This window comes from Drosophila gunungcola, chromosome 3R (assembly GCF_025200985.1).
Source record: "Drosophila gunungcola strain Sukarami chromosome 3R, Dgunungcola_SK_2, whole genome shotgun sequence".
Classification (NCBI taxonomy): domain Eukaryota; kingdom Metazoa; phylum Arthropoda; class Insecta; order Diptera; family Drosophilidae; genus Drosophila; species Drosophila gunungcola.
The window spans coordinates 1,425,460-1,444,888 of NC_069139.1; the positions used below are offsets into that span (position 1 = coordinate 1,425,460).

General features: G+C 50.2%; 1 protein-coding gene across 3 annotated transcripts; it reads left to right on the plus strand.

Moving 5' to 3' along the window:
* Positions 1–4: 4 nt before the first annotated feature.
* Positions 5–18,861, plus strand: LOC128252194 (ubiquitin carboxyl-terminal hydrolase puf). Of its 3 annotated transcripts, none has more exons than XM_052979721.1 (21): positions 5–73; positions 165–448; positions 513–1,529; positions 2,020–2,731; positions 2,784–3,696; positions 4,314–5,200; positions 5,733–9,038; positions 9,714–9,900; positions 9,957–10,612; positions 10,986–11,109; positions 11,169–11,356; positions 11,426–11,696; positions 11,795–11,977; positions 12,208–12,607; positions 12,672–12,777; positions 13,076–13,251; positions 13,334–13,520; positions 13,581–13,933; positions 14,753–15,734; positions 16,086–16,423; positions 16,930–18,861. In XM_052979721.1, exons 2-21 carry the CDS (start codon positions 406–408, stop codon positions 17,682–17,684), a joined length of 11,784 nt encoding a protein of 3,927 aa, XP_052835681.1. In that variant the 5' UTR covers positions 5–73; positions 165–405; the 3' UTR covers positions 17,685–18,861. The 3 variants fall into 3 exon arrangements, with proteins under 3 accessions (XP_052835681.1, XP_052835682.1, XP_052835680.1); XM_052979722.1 differs by having other exon boundaries at positions 26–79; XM_052979720.1 differs by lacking the exon at positions 5–73 and having other exon boundaries at positions 86–448.
* The last annotated feature ends 568 nt before the right edge of the window (positions 18,862–19,429 follow it).

Here is a 19,429-nt window from a genome sequence, read left to right on the forward strand (position 1 = left end):
TAGGCATTTTGCTCACACAGCCTGACAACCCTGCCCCTGCCTCTTCGCTCCAACTCTGGCTCTTGCTTCGATTGTAATTGTATATATATATACATATATATATTCCAACCAAAAATATATATGTCCGAGTGTAGAATTCTAATTTTTTTGTTGCCGAAAAACAGTGTTCCGTGTTGAGAGGCGAGGGCGCCATCCTAAATGGCATTGCACGACCGCCGGGAGCGAGCCGAGCGACCAACGACGACCACGACGAAAAGCAAGAGCAAAAGACTCCGCCGCCAGCGAATCCGCATCTGCGTCCCGATCCCGATTCCAGACTCCTAGACAGTCGGCAGTCGCAGCCGCTGGAAGGGCGGCCCTAACCCCTGGAAGTCAGTCCGCCAAGTCACTGGACAGTGGGGCACCATGTGCGAGGTGTGCGCCGACTTCCAGAATCTCCTGGAGCTGTGTAAGTACCAACGAGACCTGACCTGCCCCCGCTCCTGCTCACCCCCCGCCCCTCCCTTCCCCAGATGAGGTGCGCGTGGCCAGCTCGGACCTCAAGTTCCAGCTGCTTCTGAAGAGCGAGATCGAGACCACCTTCAACTACATCCAGTCGTGGCCGCAGCGCCAGTGCATGTGCCTGTACCGGGACACCAAGAACTACGACCGGTTCAACCTGGTGGTGCAGTCGCTCATCTGCCTCACCGTGCAGCACCTGAAGCACATTGACCACCTGATCGACAACTACAAGCGGCTCACCGCCAGCGCCGCCCAGGTGGTGGCCCAGGCCCAGGCGCAGCAGCAGCGGGAGCAGCAGCGGGACGAGGACTCCACTGCCTCGGAGGAGCAGAAGAAGGAGCAACCCGCCTCTCCCACTGAGGAGATCCAGGCCGCCGGCGATGGGCCAGCCAAGAAGCAGCCGGTGGGCCCCTGCACTCCTCCGCCGCCGCCCACGCCATCGCCATCGCAGCACAAGTCCCACCTGCAGTACACGGAGGAGCCCTGGATCCTGCCCGAGGTGGAGAAACTGCTGGTGCTCGTCTCCAAGGTGTTCCTGCTTAACTTCCCGCTGTACATCGCCCACAAGCATGGCATGCACTCGCGCCTGGACGACCTGCAGGCGGAGGAGGCCCACCACCTGGCCCTCATCTGCGACCTGCACGACAACGACCTGCCCATCTACCTGCTGCGCAACGTGAGCCTGTTCTGCAACTCGGGTGGCTTTGGCGCCATGTCGCTGTGCTTCGAGCACCCCGACCTGCCGGTGTCCACCGCCCACTCCATGACCGCCGCCGTGTCCAACGTGAAGCTCTGGCTGAACTACCACTGCAACACGCAGCTCTTCGTGCCGCTGCGCAGCCGCATCCTGCAGTACATGTGCAAGCTGTCAGACCAGAGCCTCCGCTCCGCCGCCACCCGCGCCATGGCCGACTTCGTGTGGTCCTCCATGCGGGACCCGCTGGACGTGGCCGTCAACTTCGACACCGAGGGACTGGCCCTGGCCTTCAAATACTTCACATCGACCACGCTGACTATGCGACTGGCAGGTAGGTCGACAGAGGATTGTCTTTGAAAGCTGAGTATCGAGAAGGGGTCTTGAGTTTCTTTTGGACAATCAACTGGTTGAAAGTTGTTCAGATACGAAACAATATGTTTCTTACAAAATCTTAAATGTATAGTTTAATAATTTAAAAAATATATATTTTATTGATGAGGCAACAATATCCTACATTACTCTAAGCATTATATTTCTTCAAAATATAAAAAGCTATTGACATAAAAAATCATTTATTCTTTACAAGATTACCCACATAACAATGCTAACAAAATATTGATTTAAATACTGTATATATTAGGATTATCTTTCCCACAGTGTTTTCAACACTAAATTTGTCCTTTATATTTAATGAGTCTATTGACAAGTTATGCTTACCGATCAAAATTCCAAAACAGTTTCATACATAAAGTGAATGGCAAGGGATCATAAGAAATATATAAAAATAAATATATCACTTAACATTCTCGTATACCTTCCAGGCATGGCCCAGATCAACGCCCACATCAACCTGTTCAACGAGATCTGCACCACGGAGACGGTCAACGAAGTGGAGCTCTTCGGCCAGCGCATCGCCAACTGGCTGACCGAGAATCACATCGTGCAGCACCTGTTCGGTCCGAATCTGCACGTGGAGATCGTGAAGCAGGCGCACGTGCTGCTCAACTTTCTGGCGGTGGAGAACCAGATCTCCGAGGAGGACATCAAACTCATCTGGCAGGCCACCCAGCTGAAGCACTGCTCCAAGACGATCTTCGACATCCTTCCATCGCTCGTGAAGAATCTGGCTCCGCGTCCAGCCATGCACCTCTACTCGCTGCTCTGCCGCATGGATCCCAAGGAGCACACCGAACAGAGCATCTACATCACCTCGGCGCTGACCAAGCTGCTGTGGGCGCGGGACTGCTCCCGCAGCCAGATGAACCTGATGCAGGACCACCTGCTGGGATCCAATGTGACCGCTTCCAGCTCCGACAGCGGCAGCATCGAGGGCAGCAACACGGAGGACGACCATGTGGGCGCCGACGACAGTAGCATCGCCAGCGGAGGTGGCGGCGGAGGGGTGGGCAACAAGAGTCCCATCGATGGGGTTACTCCGTGCAAGCAGGCACGGCACAGGCGGCACATCTGCGACCCCACCACCGAGAAGGGCAAGCAGATTAGCGCCGAGGACATGGCCAAAGTGGACATGGTGTAAGTATATCTGCTCTATAATCTATAATCATTACTAATGTGATTCCCTTAGAAACAATCGCATCGTGAACATTATCGACAACACGAGCAGCGAGGAGGAGCTACAATCCCGCGCCGCCTTGGAGCTACAGCTTCATCGCAGCCGCAAGAAGACGAGCAACAAGCGACGCCGCCAGAAGGCCAACAAGCAGATCATTCTGCCACATGAGCTGGTGGAGATCTGGGACGGAGCCGAGGATGTGCCCAGCAGCGATGAGGCAGATGCCGACGGCGATGGAGATGGCGAGGGTGAGCTGCTGGCCGACAGCGACGAGTGCAGTGATGGAGCCACCAGCCAACTAGTGCCCGCCGCCGTGCTGAAGCATCTCCAGGGCGAGGGACCCTACATACGGGCCATTGAAACGAACATTAGTGAACTACTCAGTGGCGCCGAGAACGACGGCAGCTACTCCTCTCCCATGAGCAACAAGTCGGAAAAGAACCTGGCCGATTTCGATGACGAGGACGTATCCCCCTGCGAAGAGGAGCTGGCCCAGCTGGTTAGCTCCCGCGCCAATTGCCGGGATGTGCCGCCTGCCTTCGCCGCTGCTGCCGCCGCCATGATGGTGGCCCAGTCCGCAATGGCTCTTCAGAAGTCCGGGGAATCGAACGTGGCTGCCGCTGCAGCTGCCGTCGCCGCTGCTGCCGCGGCCACAGGAAATGCCCAGCAGACGTTGGTGGCCATGAACCGGCAGGCCAGCGTGGCAGCCGCCGCCGCTGTTGTGGCTGCGGCCAAGGCAAAGTCCGACTCTGATGTGGACCTGATGGAGGTGGCCTCCGGAGGCGGCAAGCAGCACAGCTCACCCAAGACTAGCCAGGGCAGCTCCACGTCCGGCGGCACTCCTGTGCAACCCTCCTTTAAGCTTAACGATGTCTGTCAGCCGGGAAATACACTGCTCTGGGATCTGCTGCAGGATGATAAGATTGTAAGTGGGAGTGCTTGGAGTGATTGGGAAACCTATTACACAGACACACGAAATCAACGTTTTGGGATTTTCAGGAACATTTGTACTTTTCCATGATAATTGGTTGCTTCTAAGTTAAAGTCCCATAGAAAATTGTGTGTTATCACCTACCGATTCCGCTGATTAGCTAAGTATAAAGCAAATTCGATGGCTGGCAACAATTTTTTAAACATTTTTAAAAACAAAATTCCCAAACTAGACCATTGATCTTGTTTTAGGAATAAGCTATATGCCAAAGTTAAAATCTCTGAATTTCTTACATTATTAATGGCTTCCAGATTTTTATATAGTTTAAAGAGCATTCATAGTCGGATTTTATTTAATTGGATTTCCTCTAACAGATAGATTTCTAAAAACAACAACTATTTTCGACAATTTCAAAAATGTCATTGCAATCCATAACATGTCTTAAAAAATTATTGTTCTGACTTCTTTTTCAAATGCAATACATAAAGGCAAGTTTAAGCGAGATTATCATAAAAAAGTACAGATTACTCTTAGGATTTTTTTGCCGTGTACCTGTGTAATTAACATATTAATTATATTAATAATGTGCATTTAATAACCCTATCTTACAGGGCCAACTGGGTGAATCCCTGGCGCTGGAGGCGGAAAAGGCGCTGGCCACGCTGCTGTGCTTCAGCATGGACCGCCAGTTGCGGACGAAGTTCATCGAGGGCTGCCTGTACAACGTGGCCAGCAACCGGAGTGTAATTGTGAGCCTGCGCCTGCTGCCCAAGCTGTTCGCCTCGTTCCAGCAGTTCCGACCCTCGGACACGCACTCGATGACGCTGTGGGCGGAGCGGAACCACCGGATGATGCAGTGCTTCTTCAACAACATACGCCACTATGCGCGGTGCCATGCCGAGATACTGATCACCCAGAACGGGGAGCAGCAGCAGCAGCAGCTGGGCGGACAGCTGTACACGCACAAGACGCAGGTGTCGGTGCGGTTGCAGTTCCTCTCCTCGATCTTCTCGACGGTGGGCTCGCCGAAGAGCTTCCGCCTCACGCTGGAACAGCTGGACGCGCTGTGGGAGTGGCTGGCCCACGATCCGGAGTGCGCCGACTGCTACTTCTCGTGGCTGCAGGCGCAGGCCAAGGGCGGCGACCAGCACGCTTTGGGCATCGAGGCTCTGCAGCACTTGTATCTAAAGAAGCTGCCCGAGCTGCGGCCCGAGGAGTTCTCCATGGTGGCGCTGGGCCTCTTCCAGCAGCTCTGCAGCTTCGCCCGCATCGCCATGGCCGAGTACGACAAGCACAGCGAGCAGATCTCGGCCAGCGCCAGCGCCGTGGGCATGTACCACCTGTGGAAGATCGCCCTGCGTGCCCAGAGCAACGATGTCTCGTTGGCGGCCATCCAGTACATCAACATGTACTACATGGGCCAGCAGCTGCGCCTCGAGAAGGAGTTCGTGTCCCAGTGCATGGAGAACCTGGTCCAAGCGGCCACGGCTCTCGAAAGGTGAGTCTAAAACTTTAAGGACTTGATTAAATTTAGTTAATTTAATTGATTATTTATTGAACTTTTGTAAGGCATGAAAGAAAGCTTGCAGATTTATTTGCATTTCTAAAAGGGTGCACTTTTTTCTTTGAATTTTAAATGGTAAAAAAAAAATATTTGAAATAATGTTGGTTTTTTAAAAAAAACATGTTTAATATTATAATACAATTTTTACATTTTTTTAAAATAAATTTATAAAAATAAAACGTTAAATGTTTAAATTGATAAGAGATCAGATTTTAAAAACTTTTGTAATCCAATACGATGTGCAGACAAACGAGGACCTGTTATTATTTTTTTTAATTGTTATAAAAATTTTACTACAGAATACTGAAAAGTAAATTTTAAGGCATTATTAACAAATGTTTTTATTTAATATCAATTTGTTTATTGTTCTGCTTTCCAAAACTTATTGAAAACTTATAGTTCCTTAAATTAAGATATATAACTATTATATATAACTATTTTAAAATTGGTCTATTCCCGTTTGCAGTATCGATGACGACACCGCTCTGATGCGGGTGCAGCGTGGCCTGCTCCTGCTGAACACCCATCTGGACACCTTCCGGCGTCGCTATGCGTTCCACCTGCGCCGCTGGGCCATTGAGGGCAAGGGGATCGGGTCGCACAGCAACCTGAAGAACGAGGGCGCGGGTCCACCGCTGCGGATTGTGCTGCAGCAGGCAGGACTGTCGGAGAAGAGCCTGCTGCAGATGCACGCCTGCGACCTGATCGCCGACCTCAAGGCGGAGGTGTCCAAGTGGTGGGAGAGCCTGCAGACGGGCCTGGCTGCCCCAGTGCTCGGCCTGCTGCTCAGCGACGGACCGCTGAGGATCATCACCCAGGGCCAGGAACTCACCTCGGACTACGACGAACGGAGCCTCGGGGATGCCGGCTTCAAGGACAACCAGATCGTGTATGTCTCCCTGGGGGGACGCGGTGCCAGGCGAAAGGAATCGAATCTGGAGCACCCTTCTATGCTGCCGCCGCCACCCAAGGAGTGCCTGCCCACTGTGCTGCTCCTGCAGCCGAAGTACTTTGAGAAGCTGTTCTGCCTGATGCAAACTCTGGGTGACATGCAACCACAGGCGTCGAGTGTTAATCCCCAGCACCACACCAAGGCTCAGCTGCTTTCGCGACGCGTCTGGGATATCCTGGCCATGCTGCCCACCAATCCGCACATTCTGGACGCCTTCAAGGGCCTGGTCACGGACCTCGGCGAACTGGAGCAACTCGACTCGGTGGGCGAGGAGGAGCAACTGGCCACCAAACGCAAGCAGATCAAGCAGAAGTTCAGGGATCTCCTCGACCCGAATAACCTGCAGAAGTTCATGTACTCGCTGCACATCGTGGAGAGCCTGGCTCTGACCAGTGCGCGGCGTTGCGAATCCAACGGCAGTGTGTGTGGAGTTCCTCCAGAGCAGATCCGCGTGAAGAAGTCCTCCATGGGCAGGAGGCGCAACAGCAACGAGCAGCAGCCACCGCCCCCGCCGCCAGATGCCAAGCAGGGTGAGCTGGAGGCTCCGCTGACGCCCACACCCAATCCCGGCCTGCAGGATGCGGAGACGGAGGCCAGCAGCAGCAGCGGCGGCGACAAGGAGAACCAGCCCAAGCAGCACAGCAAGCGGCAGAAGAAGAGCAGTGGCAGCGGCGGCGGCGATGCCTTCGAGCAGGAAAAGGAGCGTCCAGTGGGTTGCTCCACGCCACCATCGCCAGCGGCTCCTCCTCCTGCGCCGACTGCTGCCACACTGCCACACCGAGAGGCGATGGAGCGGGGCGACAACAAGTGGAGCGAGGCCTTCGTCAAGTGCGGCGGCCTGAGGCATCTCTACGAGATCTTCAGCGGCGGTCAGCTGCAGCAGAGTGCGCACCCCAAGGAGCTGGCCCTGAACGAGTGGCGCCACGACTGCCTGGCCAGTCTGCTGCGCATCCTCTGGCTGCTGGGCTTCGAGGAGCTGCAGTCGCCGGATGTGCATGTGCTGATGTCCCGTCCGCACCCCTTCATGCTGCAGCTAATGGAGGTGCCCGAGTGCCTGACGCGTCTCTCCTCCATCCTCAACGACGAGGTTCACCAGCAGCACCAGGCCACGTCGGCCAACCCACTGGTGTTCCCCTACCAGTTCCAGCACCTGCGCACTGGCTTCTGGGGTCGGGCGCAGCTCATCCAGTTCGCCATGAACATCCTGGTGAGCTTTGTGCACGCCTCGGAGGAGGCGCGACGGCTTCTGTGGGCCCAGTCGGACACCGACCACTGTCGCTGGCTGCAGAAGTTCATCCTGGAGGACCCGGAGCCGGCGGTGCGTCGTGAGATCTGCGCCGGACTCTACCGCATTTGCCTGAGCAATGCGCACAGCTACCGCCTGTTGCTGGCTCCACTGCTGCACAAGCTCATCGCCCTGCTGCCGCTGGCCGAGCAGATGAGCTCGGGCACCCAGCCCACGCAGTTCCTGCTCTCCGAGGAGGGCAAGGACCCGTATGGCCCCGCCTGCCGCGACTACTTCTGGCTGCTGGCCCGCCTGGTGGACACCCTCTCCCCGGAAATGGTGGCCGAGGAGCACATCGACATTGAGCTGCTGTGCGAGAGCATCTCGCAGAGCATTCTCACACGCGACTATTTCGAGCTGCGGCATGGCTACCAGGACGATGGCCTGGTGGGCCTGCTCAACCTCATGTCCAACCTGATCAAGTACGACACTAGCTTCAAGTACACCGCCAAGGCATTGTCCTTCATCGAGCAGCTGATTGGCTTCCTGTTCGACATGCCCTCGCCGGCGGACCGGCAGAAGCCGAAGTGCAAGTCGGGAACTTCCCGGGCGGCCGCCTACGATCTGCTGGTTGAGCTGTGTCGCGGCTGCGCCACCAACTATGGCTATCTCCACGGCCGGCTTTTGGCCCAGCACAAGTCGGGACCCAAGCAGCCGTATCCCTGGGACTATTGGCCCAGGGACGAGGGCAGGTCCGAGTGTGGCTACGTGGGCCTAACGAATCTGGGAGCCACGTGCTACATGGCCTCTTGCGTCCAGCACTTGTACATGATGCCGCAGGCGAGGGCGGCCGTGCTGAGGGTTCCGCCCACTGCGGCCAGGAAGCATGGACCCACGCTGCTGGAACTGCAAAGGATGTTTGCCTATCTGCTGGAATCCGAACGGAAATCCTACAATCCGCGCAGCTTCTGTCGCGTGTATCAGATGGACCACCAGCCGCTGAACACGGGCGAGCAGAAGGACATGGCCGAGTTCTTCATCGACCTGGTGTCCAAGCTGGAGGACATGACGCCCGACCTGAAGCACCTGGTGAAGCGGCTGTTCTGTGGCTCGCTGAGCAACAATGTGGTGTCCCTGGACTGCGGTCATGTCTCCCGCACGGCCGAGGACTTCTACACGGTGCGCTGCCAGGTGGCGGACATGCGCAATCTGCAGGAGTCCCTCGACGAGGTCACCGTTAAGGACACGCTGGAGGGCGACAACATGTACACCTGCTCGCAGTGCGGCAAGAAGGTGCGCGCCGAGAAGCGCGCCTGCTTCAAGAAGCTGCCCCAGATCCTGTGCTTCAACACCATGCGCTACACCTTCAACATGGTCACCATGCTCAAGGAGAAGGTCAACACCCACTTCTCGTTCCCGCTGCGGCTGAACATGTGCCACTACGTGGAGAAGACCCTGATGCCGCAGCAGTACAAGGAGGAGCGCGAGCGGCGCCAGCGGGAGAACGAGGGCGTGGAGGCTGCCGGAGGAGGCGATGGGAACGACAACGAAAAGGCGGAGGCCACTCTGGATGCCGACATCGAGGAGTGCTACGAGTAAGTTATTTTGACTTTACGATTGGGGGGAAAACTAGCATAGTCAGCCAAAATTCTTGGTTTTTGTGAATTGTTTTGGTTAAGAAGGTATAATTGGAATTTGTTTGAATTGGAAAGACATTTTATACGTTCTTTAAAATATTTCCGTCGGAATTTGATGAGTTAGGGGTGTAGATCGACTACAAAAAAACAAACCCTTATAAAAAAAAGTTACAAATTCAATTTTTAGTAGTGTTTAAACAATATGTCATGTCTTATAGCACTTTTTTATCAGATATCTTGCGTAAAAAATATAATATAGTCAATTTTATTTATACTTATTATTCATATTTATATGAATATATTTATATCGTTTCGAGAATATGTTTTTAAGTTAAGATTCCCACAAACTATAAAAAGTAATTTCGTAAAGAGGAATTTTAAATAGTTTTAGTACTAAAAAGTTCACAAAGCGGCAACTCCCAATCAATTGAATTTTTTAATATACACAAATGGGAAAATATACAAATGGGAAAATTGGTCAACAATTTTAAGGCAAAACGATTGGGAATTTAATTGCGATTAAAATAATCATATTACTTGGTTGAAAATATGATTTTTGGGAGCATAATCGCATCAGGACTTCTGGCCAAAACATAAGTTTTTACTTACTTTAAACTTTGTTTTCACTTGCAGGTACGAGCTAGTGGGTGTCACCGTGCACACAGGCACTGCAGATGGCGGCCACTACTATAGTTTCATCAAGGAGCGCACCAAGACCAGCTACCATCCGCACGAGCGCTGGTTCCTCTTCAACGATGCGGAGGTGAAGCCCTTCGATCCCTCACAAATAGCAGCCGAATGCTTTGGCGGCGAGATGACGGTGAGTTCTCCACTCTCTTTTAAATCGAACCGCTTCTAATGAGTTTCCTTCTGCAGAGCAAAACCTACGACTCAGTGACGGAAAAGTATCTGGACTTTAGCTTCGAGAAAACCAACTCTGCCTACATGTTGTTCTATGAACGCCGCCTGCCGGAGCATCTGCAGCGCCGGCATTCCGAGCTGTTGGTTACACCCACGCCCAGTCCCACTGTGGAGGAGAAATCCGAGGTCGAAGAGCCCACGAAAATGGAAACCAGCAGTGGTGAGATCAAGGCAGAGCTGGATGTCGAAGTGGAAGTGGAAAATGAGGAGAAGAAGCAGCCGGCCAAAACAGAGACAGAGTCCAAGGAGATCGCCGTAAAAGAAGAGACTACGGCGGAGTCAAAGGCGGAGGAAGATGAGCCTGAGAAAAAGATTACCGCGCTAGAAGAGGGTGAAAAGAACCCAGAGACGACGGATGAGAAGGCGGCGGAGAAGACGATCGAGATCAGGGAGGAGATGGAGAAGCCCCCAACAGCCAATTGTGATAATCATAAGCCAAGCAACAATAGCCACAACAAAGCCAGCAGCGATCAGCAACCATCCACATCGAAGGCAGCCCAAAAGCTACAACTGTTTCGTCCACTGCTGAACAAGGAGCTGGAGGATTGGATCTGGCAGGACAACCGACAGTTCCTGCAGGATCGCAACATCTTCGAGCACACCTATTTCAAGTGAGTGGTTCTCTTTGATCTTTTACTTCTTTATTTAGTTTTGAACCTGAATTTATATTAATCTCACTTAAGGTTAAGGCTGAAAGCTTTAGCAAAACTAGATTTTAACATTTCAAAATCATGTTTATTAACTTATTATAGACTTAGAGCCATAATTGTTTTAAAAACATAAACATATCAGCAAGATAAAATATAAATATTTTGTTAGGCTGAGTCTTAAAAATTGCTAATTTAGAATTTATGAATTAGGGATAAATAATAATAAACCCTTTTACAAAAGAAGTACAATACAAGCAATGTGTGCATTTTTTTGCATACATTAAAAACTTTGTCATATTTTATTTAACCACAAATTCTTTGTGTTATCACACAGCTTCATGTGGCAGATATGCGGGCACATACCCCAGTCGTTAATTTCGGAGACGGACGTCACCTGCATGGCAGCCAAGTTGTCGGTGTCGTTCTTCATCGAGACCTTTATTCATGCCAAGGAAAAGGTGGGTTTACTACCCTTTGTGGTATAGCTTATTATATTTATATCATATTATTATTATAGCCCACAATGGTGCCCTGGGTGGAGCTGCTGACGAAGCAGTTCAATGCCAGTCAGGAGGCCTGCGAGTGGTTCCTGTCGCACATGTCGCTGGAGCCCTACTGGCCTGTCCAGGTGCTAATCCAGTGTCCCAACCAGATGGTGCGTCAAATGTTCCAGCGCTTGGTCATCCATGTCATCCAGCAGCTACGGTTAGTTGTGATTAAAACAATGGAAAATCATAGAGGAACAACTATTTAAAATGTTTATTATCCCCACAGCCCCTCACATGCGGATCTGTATTTGGATGTGGAGACGGACGAGGATGACAAGGAGTTGATTGGCCAGGCCTCGTGCGTCACCCGCTTCATTGGCTCACTCATCTCGCTGCTGGAGCAAGGAGCGCGCTCCAATCTGCGCCACCTGTCCGAGTACTTTGGTCTGCTCTGCGAGTTCTCGCGGATGGGAGATGAGGAGGCCATGTACTTGTTGCGTATTGGGATTCTCAAGAGCCTGGTGGACTTCTATCTGGGCCACAAGCAAACGGACAGCGTATGTTGATCAAGCTATCTTTTTATAGTTATAGTTTTATAGTTATAGTTAGTTAGTTATTTTATAGTTACTTTTGTATTTGTTTCCCTGCCAAGCAGATTGACATCAGCTCGGACAACGAGGACAACTCCTCGGACGAGGCTCTGTCCGTGGAGAAGATGCGTCCGGCCTCGCTGGACAAAATGATTGCCCTGTGCGCCAGCCTGGTGGAGCGATCCCGCGGGCCCGACTTCCGACTGCGGCTCTCGCCCAAAGACTTCACTGCGATCGCCGGCGGCAAGGTTATACTCAAAAAGCTGGAGAGCGTTGTCTTTTCTGTTTAGCCCGAACCCAACTAACTCACCAATCAAGCATGCCATAACCAAGCACTCCACCTAACCACCAGTCCACCGCCATTCCCAGACAAAGTCAAGACAAATGCCATCAAATTCCATTCCCAATCGTGTTTACTGTGTTCTCAGTTCCAAGTTTCCTGCCTTTGTGTTAAATGTTTTGCGCTTATATTTCGTAGGGCTTTCCATTCTTGTACCAACAAATAAAGGACGGCATTAATCCGCACCAGACCAAGCATTTAATCCACGCCCTCTGTCGCTGGGACGAGCGGCTGGCCACGCAGATCATCGGCATGCTCTTCGCCTCGGTGACCAAGCACACGGAGCTGTGCGCGCCCTTCTTCAAGCTGCTCACCCTGCTCACGGAGACGCAGGGCGGTCCGGTGGGCCTGCCTTGCTTCACCCAGCTCATCCTGCCGCGCATGTGGGACGCCGCGGAGTACTGCCCGCAGTCGGTGCTCGACTGGCTGTCGCTGCAGGCCACCAAGAACAAGATCGCCCACGCCTGGATCCTCCAGTCCGCCGACCAGTGGCTCGAGCAGTTCCTGCTGGCCCATGACAACACGCGAGTGCGGAACGGTATGTCCTTGACCCTGCCCAGGAGTATGAGTGTCCTACTTACCCCTCTGGTTTTATACTACAGCTGCCGCCTTTCTGCTGGTGGCACTGGTGCCCTCCCAGCCTTTCCGGGCCAACTTTCGGGCTCATTCGCAGCACAAACTGCTGGCTCTCAACCCGCACAGCTATCGGTAAGTGGTTGGAAAAGGATCCTTTGTCAAAAATTGCGTCAAGTATGGTTTGAAGACTGCTTATGTGGTTGTATTTGTAGAAATTATGTATAATCAGAGATTTGAACTTTGACAGTATATTTTAAATATATGGTCAATGGCTCAATCCGGGAACTAATCATTTAAAGTGTATTAACTGTTTTAGAAAAAGGAAAAATATGTAGGAGAATGTGAAGAAGAAATTTGACTTTGTAATCTTTGTACTCTGTAACTAGAAAAAGGTCCTCGGTTCTGATACTATCATTATCTTTTCTTCCAGCGACATTAACAGCGATGCCCAGGCGGTGTTGCACCAGGTGATCACCCTGCTCCTGCGTCTGCTGCGTCCTGCGCGGGTCTACGCGGACATAGGAGCCCATGGCACCACCAAGCTGACCGCCTACTTCAACCTGCTCAGCTATTGTATGGTTTCAAAGACTGAAAAACTAATGGCAAGTTTGGCAGCAGCAGCAGCGAGTTCCCTTTGCGTTCCCAGTCCCAGACTAAATAGCTTTGTTTTGTGGCCACTTGCAGATAGGTTCGTTCATGCGCTCCCTGTGGGAGCTCTTCCATCCGCGCCTCTCGGAGCCCAGTGTTCCGGCCCATCACAACAAACACGCGCTCCTGACCTTCTGGCACCACTCCCTGGTGGACTGTCCGGAGAACGCTGCCCAGGTCGCCAACTGTCCGGAGATCACGCGCAACATTGCATTTAACTATATACTGTAGGCTTCCCCGAATGCCTTCTCTGTCAAGCCCTATTAAACCCATCGTTTACCCTTAAGGGCCGACCATGACGACGCGGAGATAGTCACCTACAACCGCTCCATGCTGCCCGCCTACTACGGACTGCTGCGACTCTGCTGCGAGCAGAGCCGAGCCCTCACCCGCCAGCTGTCGCAGCACCAGAACCTCCAGTGGGCCTTCAAGAACATCACGCCGCATCCCACGCAGTACGCGGCCGCCGTGGACGAGCTCTTCAAGCTGATGGCCCTGTTCGCCACCCGCCATCCGGACGCCAGTGAGCAGGAGAAGCTGGATGTGACCCAGTTCCGGAGGGCGGTGATCGTGTCCTACACCAGCAGCCTGGACGCACGGGTCTCCTGGTCCACGTTGATCAGCGCTCTGAAAATACTTGGTGAGTATATGGTTGCAGGGCATTCCCTGAAATTAGGATCTGAACAAATTCGACTAATTAAGAGCATTTTGAAGTGGTATTTTTGAATTCATTAACTGGAAAACTACATTTTTTTTTAATAAATCCTTTCATTAAAGTGAGTTTATAGTGTTATTTAACTAAACAAGATCAAATTTGTGGTTTCTTATGTTCACCAGAAATCAAAATACTTATTTATTTAATACAAAAAATGTATTATATAATTAATGAAATGTATTTAGTTTACCAGGAAACAAAATTTGTTTAAAACATACTTTTTTAATATATTTTAATTTAAAAAAGATAATAAATAAACAATAATAGATCTAGTACGTAAACTTTTAGCTCGTTAAAAACAGTTTAGTTAAAAAACCGCCCATTTTTTGGCGCTGAAGCTGGTGGAAACCCCAGATAGATTAGCAGAAAATGTAATTATTTTGATTCCCTACATTTTTGATTGCCACATCTATCTTTCTTTTTTTTTTAAGTAACTTTTTTTTAAATTAATAGAAGTTTTAAAACTTGTTTATAATAGTTTTATCGGGGTTTCTGTACAAAAGCCCGCAAAACAAAATCGGAGAAAGAACATCTACTTGGCAGATTTTGTTTTGCTATAATTATTAAATATATTGTAATATAATTTCTAAAGTGAATATTATATATATATATTTTTAGTTAATATATTTATGGTTTAAAAAAGCCTAGAAGTTTTCGTAAAAACAAATTCGTGAAAGTAAGCCTTTCTTTTGCGCTGCAACTTAACGCTCTAATGATTTATATTAACCAAATTCTTGTCTGCAGTGGACAATGAGGAGGACCGCACCATGGTGATCTTCAACGGCGGCATTGAGATGTGCTTCGAGGCGCTGCACACGCTACATTCCATGCACCACGAGGCCACCGCCTGCCACGTGGCCGGGGATCTGTTCGACCTGCTGGGTGAGATGCTGCTCCTGCTGGCCACGCTGCGCACGCGCACCGACAGTCCGGCGCAGAAGAAGCAGCAGCAGCAACAGCAGCAGCTGGAGCAGCAGCTGCAGCTGCAGCAGCAACAGATGCTGCAGAAGCAGCAGCAACAGCAGCAATCTCAGCAGAGCCAGACTCCGCAGGCTCCGCAGACGCCGCAGCAGAAGGAGAAGCAGCTGCAGCAGCAGATGCAGCAGCACTTGCAGCTGCAGCAGCTGCAACAGATGCAGTTCCAGCAGCAGCACTTCCTGCGCCAGCAGCACCAGCACTCGGCGCTGGCCAAGGCCCTGCCGGACGCAGTGAAGCGACTGGCCACGCTGCTCAACACCTTCAACTCGCCGGAGATCAGCCGCATGGCCCTGGAGGTGCTGAAGGAGCTGGTGCGGAACACCAGCCTGGAGACGATCAGCATCCTGGCGCCCATCCTCATCAACTGCCACCTGTCGGTGGCCAATGCACCCAATGCGATAGGTCCACTGGGACCGTACTTCCCGCGCCGCGGTGCCAAGCACACGCCTTGGCCCCTGGGCGCCAAGAACTCGCCCCGTCCGCCGCGTCCCATGGTCCAGATGTGCATCGCTCTGGCGGAGCTGACGCCACGCGGCCTCGACGCCGACTACGACGTCCAGGTGGAGTCCTTCTACAGACCCTATCACGACTTCGTCGACGTCATGATGCGCATGTGCGTCAACACGGGCACGCTGAACGACACGCTGGTCAAGCTGCAGTGCCTGGTGGCCATCGAGTCGACGCCGCTGCACTTCAACTACTTTCCCAAGTTCTGGGTGGGCATACACAACAACGCACTGACGCACAAGTAAGTTGGAACAACTACAAGCGTTGTTGCACAACAATAAGTGCAATAACGACAAGCTGATTTTTTTGAATTTACAAAACAGTCGTCTTTATTGGACTTTATAAAGAATATGTTTTTAAGTTTGATCAAATTTAAATATATTTTATAACTAAAACTTTTAAAACTATTTGGTCCGTCAGACTTTAATAATTTGATGGAGCAATAAATATTTGTATTTTAAAAACCGCTTGATCAAACTTAAAAAAAATATATAAAGTGAGCTTATTAAACCTCGATGTTCTTACTAATATTGTAAATATAATATATATCCCCTTATTTAAACCCATTTTAATCCCCTTTTTCTCTCTTTAGATACGTTGAGTTGCTGGTGAAAAATCAACTACTCGTGGAGTACTTGCACAATGTTCTAAAGGACGAACGCAGCATGCTGAAGGATGCCTGTGTGCGCGAGTTTCTGGAGCTCTACTACCACAAAGTGGCCGCCCAGCTGCCGGTGGCCCGCATGATCTACACCATCAACTACGGCATGCACTCCAAGGACGACATCGACGAGCTGTGCGGCGACCTCTTCGCCATCCGGATCATTGCCCAGGCCACTGGGGTGCCGGCCTCCGTGCGCAAGGAGCTTCGAGGATCTCTGCGGGCACTCCAGAACAAGAGCGAGAGGTTCAGGAAGGAGTCGGAGAGGGGTGAGCAGTTTACTCTGTTTTTCTCAGGGCTTCGATTTTAGGTAGACCAAAAATATAAAGTAAAAGTCACGCCAAACACTTAGAGTTTCAAAATTACAATTTTCAAAACATCGTGTACTTTAAGTGTTTAATATGTTATGTGCAAAAAATGTTTGTACTATATTGTTTTCTTTTTCGTACAGCATTATAGCAGGCATACACAAAAAATGACAATTTAATTCCATTTCAGTACAGTAAAGTTCTGTGCATGCTTATTTATGAGACGTTTTATAGAAATAAATTCGGAGTTTATGATATGGATAAAATTCTTGTTGATATGAAATGGATTGCTTATGATATGATATTAATTTTTTATGATATGACAAGCTCTTCAATGTGTTAATTCTTCAGTGGTCATCAAATCTTCAACAGTCCCATATTCTACTGTTATTCTATGTTAAGATCGAGGTCTTATTAACTTATTCTTTACTATCCTAAACCATCTCATATGAAATGTACTTTCGCAGATCCTTTTCCGAACAAAAAGCTGAAACGTGACTCCCAGAAGGACAAGGAGAAGGTTGAGGTGCAGTCGGAGGGCGAGAACGCCACCTCGGGTGATGCCGACAAGCCAGCAGACGTTTCCATGGAGTCCAGCGGCAACTCGGACCCAGTGACGACGGACAGCAGCACCAAGCCACCCACTCCCGCAGGCAGCGACGACGAGCAGATGGAGAAGACGTCCATACCCTCGTCCGACGACGAGACCGAGCTGGAGGATGAGCTGGAGCCCACGCCCAAGCGCAACAAGAAGACGTCGAACAAGAAGACCGCCCAGGATCGGCTCAACGAGGAGCGTGAGAAGCGGCTGATCACGCTGATCACCATGGAGTCGTACATTCAGAGCATCTTCGCCATCCTCAAGCGGGACTCGAGTGTGCCCAGTGGTGCGGCGGCCAACAAGGAGCCCAGTGAGGAGCCTTCGTGCGGAGAGGCCTCCACATCTGCATCTGCAGCTGCAGCCGCAGGGAAGATGTCCCGACCCAAGGGTGCCTGTACTCCGCCGGAGCCAATGCCCGAGGCGAGCGAGACGCGGTGCAGCAACATGGAGACGGAGGAGCAATCGCCCAAGGCCAGTCAGACCAACGGCAGCCAGCCACCAATCAAATCCCCGCCAGCGGCCGCCAGTGGAGGCGATACTGCACCCGCGAATCAGCCCACACCCGTCCCCTCCTCGGCCGTTGCGTCCACATCCCAGGCAGCGAGTCCTACACAGATTTAGTTGTCATTCAACGATTTGCTCAGCATTTTGTTTTTCGGCAAGCCACTGGACTGATAATGGGCAACGGGGGCTGACCACGGCCAAGCTCCTCCTAGCCTGTAAGAATTTTGTGGCCAAAGGTCAATGTTAGGTACACATGTAGGCAAAAGCAACCCAAGGTTGGTGCTAGCTAGATACGCCCACGAATCGGACAGACTAATGGCAGAGGAGCTATATCCCTGCTAGGGAAAAAGGAAAGAAAGTGCTACAACTTCTATTCTCTGCGAGTGGAAACGGGTTTGGGCTTAATAGATACTTAGTTAAGCTTAACAACAAATAGTTATGTAACACACACATTCAAGCCCCGCACGCACGCAAACACCCCGTAAACCTATCCGACCGGCCCCACATATATTCAATATATAGCGATAAATGTAACTAAGTTAAGACCACCCTGCACGCAATGTCCCCCGTAAGAGATCCCCTTTCAAATGGTTAGTTAAGAGAAAAGTTTAAACAATCCACTGGAGAAATTTGTTATGCCAAAAATTGGAAGTTGAAATGGAGGCAGCGCATTAGGACTACAAATTGAGTGTTTGAACGCAGAGCGGTTGAGGAAGATCAATAAAACGGCTTACGAGACGCTAATATCTATTATATGTTGTATTAGATCCATTAAGTATCATTTATAAAACGATGCTAAGAACATATTCGCCTACCTACCCACATAGCCTCTTTTCTCGTATTTCCTCTACTTTCCTCTACTTTCACCACCCCCCAAAGCACCCATAAACGATACGTTAGAAATGAACAGATATTATAATAATAGAACTTAACGAAACATTTTAAATATTGGATGTGTTAAAATATGTCATAATCATTTTCAATGTAAATCGCATAACGCAAACGCAAACCAATCGAACAGTTTTTAGTTCACGTCCGATAGGGATAAAATGTAATGTTTAGCACGTAAGAAATGTAGAGCGTTGTTGTCCCAAGTGAAACACAACAGGACAAAAATGATAAAATTAAACAAAGTAAACTGGCCAGCGCCGAAAAGGGTCGCGTATATTGATAGTTTTAAGCTCACACAAACATAAGCGATCGAAATCCACACAATGTAATGTTGAGAAACAAAAAAAAAAAAACAAAACACCCAAACAAATCATGAGAATAATAAGTTTAAATGATATGTAACTGAAACGACTGGAATAGTTTTCGTACAGGGTTGTTTTATTCCATTTAAACCTGGGCGATCGGAAAAAAATAGTGCTCCTGTTTTGTCAAGCAAATTGTACGATTTCTGATTTCAAGCACCAGGCGAACAGAAATCCCCAGCAAGTTTCCAGCAAGCAAGTGTTCTTGGCTGAGATCCTACGGTTGTTTTCCAGGAAGCAAGCGTGTTTATCTGAGATCCAACGGTTGTTTTCCAGGAAGCTTCCTTCCATTGGTGAGGGGAAATATGCCTTTGGCGGCCATTTTGAAAAAAAAAACAACCGTTATTCACTCTGCCAAAAATTACCAACTGAAACTTGCTACGGATTATGTTCGCCTGGTATCTGAATGCCAGAAATCTATTTCAACTTGCGAGCGTGGCACTCCGAAAATGCGAACTTTGTTTTGGCTAAAACGGAAGGATGACGTGGCTCAAGCATGGAATTTCATACGTCGTTGAACTCGTAGAAAGATGCCCCATCGATTGGCATTTAAACCTGAAAATTTATTTTTTAGCTAAAAATCGCAAAAATTCGGAGTAAAAATTAATT